At 37.5% G+C, this 8,251-nt stretch overlaps 1 protein-coding gene across 1 annotated transcript; it reads right to left on the minus strand.

The window, feature by feature from the left end:
• Nucleotides 1–3,700: 3,700 nt before the first annotated feature.
• On the minus strand, nt 3,701–7,901 carry LOC121304502 (NAD(P)(+)--arginine ADP-ribosyltransferase 2-like). The gene is made up of 3 exons (XM_041235667.1): nt 7,811–7,901; nt 4,251–4,917; nt 3,701–3,759 (listed from the first exon to the last, which is right to left on the minus strand). Exons 1-3 carry the CDS (start codon nt 7,871–7,873, stop codon nt 3,701–3,703), a joined length of 789 nt encoding a protein of 262 aa, XP_041091601.1. The 5' UTR covers nt 7,874–7,901.
• Between the last annotated feature and the right edge of the window lie 350 nt (nt 7,902–8,251).

Raw genomic sequence — 8,251 nt, forward strand, 5'->3', positions numbered from 1 at the left:
GCAATGAAGGTGATGTGCTGGTCCTCTACACCTGATCACATTGAGCAGGATCCCCGACTCCTGCACTTGTGTTTTTTACACATGATCTGGACACCATCACACTGTAGAGTGGGGCTTTCTAACTTCCCACACCAGGTGCTGAGAATTGCAAACTGGAGAATACATTTTCTTTTTAAAGTGAGGATTGAAGGATCTCGAATGTTTTGATTAGAGAGGCCACCATGATTTGAGGCCAACAAGCTGTTTGATTATACAGGCCAACGTGATTCTGGGTTGGCAGCATTAATGCACAATGTGAGTGGGAGCCTCCCACAGATCCATTGAAGTGAGAATTTAAATTTCCAATCAAAGACTGAACGTAATGACCATATCATTCTCAAGCAAGATACAGTATACTAAAAACAATATAGAAAAATGGATTAGACAGCCAGAATTTTCCCACCATTGTGTTTTGCATCTTCAGGGAGACTTGTTACCAAAGTAACATAACCCTTTATGACAGGAGCATGTTTTTCTTCACTGGAATATAATGAAAAAAAGAACACATTAGTAGCAATATATACTCAATGATCTACTTGAGTATAACACAAAGGAAGAGCCAGTTAAGTATTGTTAATCACTACATATTCTAATTACCCAACAAGGAGTTTGGCAGCATTAATGCATACGTCATAATTCAGAATTTTATTTTTATTTTTTTTAAATCATAAAACACTGATTGAAGGGATGCAAATTTAGCTGCCATTTTGGTCCACAGTAAACATAAACAGATCATAGACACATAAAAGGACATTGAAATCTGTAAGAGCACAAGGAAAGTGTGCAAATATATTTGTAAAGATGAAAGTGAAATCGCAAATAGAAAGAATAAATATTCAGTCTTAAGAAACCCATCATGTTTGCAAAACATGTAATGAAATATATATCAAAGTGACAGGTACAGCATTACATATAAAAATACAGACTCACTCAAACTCTTCCACTCAGTCACACGCTTGATCTTTGCTTACCTCCCAAGCAGTTGAAATTACTCGTCTTGTCAGGAATGTGTTCCAGTTGGATTTGATTTCCTTTGACATTCAACACTTTAAATTTTTCAAAAGGTGGAATAAGCACTTCTTCTTCGTCGGGGTTGTCTGAATATTCTTGAATTAGCACGCCGAGGCAGGTTTTTATTTCAAACACTGTTCTTGTTCCAAACTCTTTTGCTACATTTTTGTCTAGAGAGGTAGAAGCAAAATGCCCAAATCGTACAATTGCACCTACATCAGCGGTAGACTTTTTAGTATCTCCTCTAAAAACTTTATAACATTTAGCCTCCTTGGACCTCAGAGTATTCAGGGCGTCTGTCAGAAGAAAATGCAATGACTTGAATGGGAAAGCTTTGTAATTTGTTCCTCCTTCTCTAACTGCTTTATTGAATGGGTCATGAACAGCATCCATAGTGTAAACATAGATTGCCATGGCTTGTTCCGGTTTCAGTACCTTCTGCTTTTGGTTTTTGTTTTCTTTTTTTGCTATGCTCCAGGCGTTTTTAAAGTCTGGGTTTTTTTTTAATTCTGATGAAAGATATTTTTTATTGACAATTTTTAACATTTCCTTTCTACAACCGACATATTGATCGTCAAGGGAATTTCCTGCGAGGTCCATCGGTATTGAAGCCTTAAAACATTGTATCTGAAAAAAAAAAAGACAAAAATATAAAAACATAAGTAGAAGCAACACAATTTGTTAATAATATGCACTAGCGCGTAATTTACACATATTGTAATCCAAAACAGAAGTGTAGGCCGAAATCTGAAGGTTCCGGAGCGCCACTAAAATATCAGTTTTCTGAATCAAGAATTAATATCCGAATTCACATTTTATTTGTATAATGAACTTAACAAACATAATAGGTACTCGAACAGTTAATTCTGGATCAGAAGCAGATGCATCTTCTTCTGAAGAGTCGTCTCATCGGTTCTCTGTATGCCATTCCGGGAAGAGCTTTGCTTGTGTTTGTGTCCACACAGTCCTACTCGATGCAGTGTTGCTGTCGCCTTTGTCAGCATTTTTAGCCCTCTTAAAAAAAGTAGTTTGTAACAGAAGTTTCTAATGCTCTATTCATTGCATCAAGGGGAATATTGAGTTTCAGGACCATTTCTCATGTTGTTGGTATTAATCTGATCATAAGTAATGTTAATTATATTTAAGGGTTCTGGTTTTCACTTAAATATATATATATTGTTTACTGACGAGTACCTGCCGAATTTAAGATCATGTTACCGGCACAAACTTTGCTTTTGTGACCAGGACAGTGATATTTTGAAATGTACCCATTTTTCAGAACATTCCAGATAGATTCAGTGCTGAGTAAACTTGGAGTAACTTCTAGAACTTTCTAGAACTTTCCAGTAATATAAATAGTAGTATAAATACAGGGGCCTTAAGCCCACCAGTTCAGTTTAGTTCCAGCTGCCTAAGTGGATACATATCTGCATTTTTCTGAGATGGCATCAAGAGGCTGCAATGGTAGCATTCCTGATGGCTCTCCAAGGCGGTTTTACCAAGTTTCCCTGCTGTCTTTGCCTTTGGGACAGCAGGGACACCAAGGCGCACTACCACAAGCGGGACTGGCCACAGCGGACCGAGTTCTCTGTGGGGAGGAACAACGTCAAGTGGGAGCCACTGGTGGACCCCCGGAAGGTGCTGATGCCACCACTGCACATCAAATTGGGCCTTATGAAACAATTTGTCAGAGCTCTAGATAAGGAGTCGGCAGCCTTCAAGTACCTTCAAGATTTCTTCCCTAAGCTGTCTGAGGCAAAGGTCAAAGCCGGTGTCTTCGTCGGACCACAGATAAAGAAGATCCTGGAGTGCAATGAATTCCCCAAGAAGCTCACTAGTAAGGAGAAAGCAGCTTGGAACAGCTTTGTCGCAGTGGTTCGGGGCTTCCTGGGCAATCACAAGGCCGAAAACTATGTGGAGCTGGTTGAGACTCTGGTGAAGAACTACGGCACAATGGGCTGTAGGATGTCCCTCAAAGTCCATATCCTTGATGCTCATCTTGATAAATTCAAGGAGAACATGGGAGCGTACTTGGAGGAGCAAGGCAAGTGCTTCCACCAGGATATACTGGACTTTGAACGTCGCTACCAAGGACAATATAACGAGAACATGATGGGAGACTACATTTGGGGGCTGATTCGTGAAAGTGATTTATAGTATAATCATAAATCCCGAAAAACTACTCACTTCTAAATCTTTTGTAGTCATTTTTGTATTACTTTAGTATAAATACATGTTAATTTGGATTCATATGTTGTTTTTTTTCTGACTATGTGAACAAAAAGACAGTTTTCTCATTGGAAATAGGTAAATTTCAAAATATCACAGTCCTGGTCACAAAAGCAAAGTTTGTGGGGAATAATAGCCATTTTCTATACTTTTGATGCATAAGCAATTAGGAAATAATACTTACTACCCAGGAACAAAAATGGTGTTACTTAGAGAGGTCACCATGATTTGAGGCCAACAAGCTGTTTGATTATACAGGCCAACGTGATTCTGGGTTGGCAGCATTAATGCACAATGTGAGTGGGAGCCTCCCACAGATCCATTGAAGTGAGAATTTAAATTTCCAATCAAAGACTGAACGTAATGACCATATCATTCTCAAGCAAGATACAGTATACTAAAAACAATATAGAAAAATGGATTAGACAGCCAGAATTTTCCCACCATTGTGTTTTGCATCTTCAGGGAGACTTTTCTTCACTGGAATATAATGAAAAAAAGAACACATTAGTAGCAATATATACTCAATGATCTACTTGAGTATAACACAAAGGAAGAGCCAGTTAAGTATTGTTAATCACTACATATTCTAATTACCCAACAAGGAGTTTGGCAGCATTAATGCATACGTCATAATTCAGAATTTTATTTTTATTTTTTTTAAATCATAAAGCACTGATTGAAGGGATGCAAATTTAGCTGCCATTTTGGTCCACAGTAAACATAAACAGATCATAGACACATAAAAGGACATTGAAATCTGTAAGAGCACAAGGAAAGTGTGCAAATATATTTGTAAAGATGAAAGTGAAATCGCAAATAGAAAGAATAAATATTCAGTCTTAAGAAACCCATCATGTTTGCAAAACATGTAATGAAATATATATCAAAGTGACAGGTACAGCATTACATATAAAAATACAGAATCACTCAAACTCTTCCACTCAGTCACACGCTTGATCTTTGCTTACCTCCCAAGCAGTTGAAATTACTCGTCTTGTCAGGAATGTGTTCCAGTTGGATTTGATTTCCTTTGACATTCAACACTTTAAATTTTTCAAAAGGTGGAATAAGCACTTCTTCTTCGTCGGGGTTGTCTGAATATTCTTGAATTAGCACGCCGAGGCAGGTTTTTATTTCAAACACTGTTCTTGTTCCAAACTCTTTTGCTACATTTTTGTCTAGAGAGGTAGAAGCAAAATGCCCAAATCGTACAATTGCACCTACATCAGTGGTAGACTTTTTAGTATCTCCTCTAAAAACATTATAACATTTAGCCTCCTTGGACCTCAGAGTATTCAGGGCGTCTGTCAGAAGAAAATGCAATGACTTGAATGGGAAAGCTTTGTAATTTGTTCCTCCTTCTCTAACTGCTTTATTGAATGGGTCATGAACAGCATCCATAGTGTAAACATAGATTGCCATGGCTTGTTCCGGTTTCAGTACCTTCTGCTTTTGGTTTTTGTTTTCTTTTTTTGCTATGCTCCAGGCGTTTTTAAAGTCTGGGTTTTTTTTTAATTCTGATGAAAGATATTTTTTATTGACAATTTTTAACATTTCATCTCTACAACCGACATATTGATCGTCAAGGGAATTTCCTGCGAGGTCCATCGGAATTGAAGCCTTAAAACATTGTATCTGAAAAAAAAAAAGACAAAAATATAAAAACATAAGTAGAAGCAACACAATTTGTTAATAATATGCACTAGCGCGTAATTTACACATATTGTAATCCAAAACAGAAGTGTAGGCCGAAATCTGAAGGTTCCGGAGCGCCACTAAAATATCAGTTTTCTGAATCAAGAATTAATATCCGAATTCACATTTTATTTGTATAATGAACTTAACAAACATAATAGGTACTCGAACAGTTAATTCTGGATCAGAAGCAGATGCATCTTCTTCTGAAGAGTCGTCTCATCGGTTCTCTGTATGCCATTCCGGGAAGAGCTTTGCTTGTGTTTGTGTCCACACAGTCCTACTCGATGCAGTGTTGCTGTCGCCTTTGTCAGCATTTTTAGCCCTCTTAAAAAAAGTAGTTTGTAACAGAAGTTTCTAATGCTCTATTCATTGCATCAAGGGGAATATTGAGTTTCAGGACCATTTCTCATGTTGTTGGTATTAATCTGATCATAAGTAATGTTAATTATATTTAAGGGTTCTGGTTTTCACTTAAATATATTTTTTTTTTACTGACGAGTACCTGCCGAATTTAAGATCATGTTACCGCATTTTTTTTTTTTTTTTTTTTTTTTCAAATAAAAAGACTTTGTCTTGTTTCTAGAAAATTCACAGAACAAAGATCTTGAGGAAAAGTGTTGTGTGTGCGACAATGCTTTTAAGTAGGGTCTCAGTCACGAAGGATTGCTGCTGTGTTAGACATCCTACCACATCGACGACACAATCTGTCATCATACAAGTACCTGTGTGTGACGCAAGTCAGTGGGAGGTGGAGCCGTCTGTCGTTAAGGTCCTCGAGATCTCCAACGTCGAAATTAAAACCGGCTCTAGAGGTTGGCCCTTAAACCAGCCGTCCACGCGGGCTGTTGTGTGGCAGGTCTAAGCACGGACACTCCGTACGCTAATAGATCTTGGACATGGTAGGGTCACCGAAAATTCCAGGTGATGTGGTATTTCTCTGGGAGGTCTTTCAAAACTACATTAATTTAACCTGCAAAAGACAAAAGACAACATGTTTACCAGTAAAATTTTCCCTTTTACCGTCGTAAAAAAAAGGGGTGCTTTACTACCATTACTAGAGTCACAAGGTAAACGGAATAGAGTGTTTGTTTTATTGATGTCAGTCTGTTCATATTACATTACTATTTCATTTGTTGATGTGTTCCTATCTGTACCTGTCTGGGTTGTGGAACTGGGGGTGGGATTTTTAAAAACAACTTTTACCTGTTTTATGGTTTATAAAATAACTAATAAATAGGACTCAACAGGGTGGGCGGTATTGGAGAATATCGGCCCAGGGGTGTAATGAGCCCCCTTATAGCCCTGAAAGGTCCTGCATAGTCCCATACTCCCCACCCTGGAGGGTCTCATTGCGCTTAGGAAATGGGCAACTGATATGAAGAAAAAGACATAAACAAGTCGTGTGGTTTAAAACTTTTGTTAATTTTTTTTTTAAAGAAAAAGAAAAAGTCCCTTTTTGTGAGACACTGTTGAAAATAAACAAAACGCAGAATCCCTCCCTGTAGCAGTGAGGACCCGTGAGGTGGTGGTTGAAACCGGCGAGCACAGCACAGCCGCTTGCCACGGAGCAGCGCCCCCCCGCGGCTGCTCTGAAATCACTGGTTTTACTCACAGTCTGTTCTGACGCGCAATTGCGAATCGTTCTCCTGTGGAAACGTTCTTCGCACTGTTTTTTCCAGGTTTAGTTTAAAACCTTGTCAAGCTCCGATGGTAATTCCTGATGAGCAGGTGAAAAGGCACGTAAGCTGGTACTTTTTTTTTATTTCCCGGTCGTCTCTTGAAAGTTAATGTACCCCCATTCCAAGGGCACTAGCCAATGATACTGCAGGAAAGAAAAAAGCCAAGAAATACCTGCAGAATTTTATAGAAAATGAATGCAGAAATATACATTATTTTAGATCTACTGCATATTTTTTAAAGATCGTTTTAAACTTCTCTCTATATAATCTTCCAAGATGAATTGTTGGATTGTTTTAATTTATAGTAAAAGATTTAGTTTTGGTTCAGGTATCAGACTTTGACAGGGCAGCAAAAATCGATGCTACACCGGCTGACTGCGCTACTGCTGCGTATTGAAAACAGAACAGGAACAGCATTCCGGCGCCTTCAGGCTTCCACTACACCTCTGTAGATTAACACATAATAACCCAAAATGGCATAATCTGCACAATGCAAAATACAATAAAAATACAAAACTAAATAAAGAAATGCATACCATTCAGAACACAGAAAAGCCGACGACACAACAAACACGGTCTAACGTGTTGCATTCCTGCAAAAAACATTAACTGCAGCTACAAGAATCTATTGAAAAATAACTTTTTTTTTTTTTTTTTTTTAATGTTAACTCTCTTCTCTCTTTAAGAACAAACCAATTTAACTGTTTGTAATATTGACAAATCATTATTATGGTTAGTTAATATACAATTTATTTTAGAAAAACTGTGCGACTCTTTCCGAGATCGGCGTCTAGCTCCGACGACACTGAACGCTGCTACTGAGGGTTGAAGAATTTTACTTCTTTATTTACTTAATGTGTATATATATGTGTGTGTGTGTGTGTGTGTGTGTGTGTGTGTGTGTGTGTGTGTGTCTCTCTCTCTCTCTCTCTCTCTCTCTCTCTCTCTCTCTCTCTCTCTCTCTCTCTCTCTCTCTCTCTATATATATATATATATATATATATATATATATATATATATATATATGACAGTCAGGTGAGGGGTGGCACTCCCCACGTTTCAGTATATAAACTGTATCCGTATGTAAATTATCAGTCATTATGAATTATATATGACAGACCGAGAAATCCAGAAAATAACAGAAATATAACCTGTGCAAACTGCAGCAAGATCACAGCAGACAGGATGAGAATCGAGGGCAGCAGGATTTTCATCTCCGTCTTCTTCCTTCACCAACCGGGCAAATCCTTTCAACACAATTTTTGTTGGAATTAAGCACGATAAAAATAAAAAAAGTTTAAACAAGACACAATTCATTTTACACTCATGTTGCTCCATTGCTTGTTTTCATGTTCTGTCTTGTTTATAATTCATCACATTCTAGATTAGAGCTCACTTTGATTTTGCGAGGGAGGTATGATATATATATATATAATATATATATATATATATATTATATATATATATATATATAATAGATTATATATATTGACTTAACTATTTATAGTATATATACTTAACTATTTATAGATCTGAGGGTGAGCCATGTATTGCTCTTGTATTCCACTCCTTACTTACTAAATATCTTGGTA

Source organism: Polyodon spathula, chromosome 38 (assembly GCF_017654505.1).
Source record: "Polyodon spathula isolate WHYD16114869_AA chromosome 38, ASM1765450v1, whole genome shotgun sequence".
Classification (NCBI taxonomy): domain Eukaryota; kingdom Metazoa; phylum Chordata; class Actinopteri; order Acipenseriformes; family Polyodontidae; genus Polyodon; species Polyodon spathula.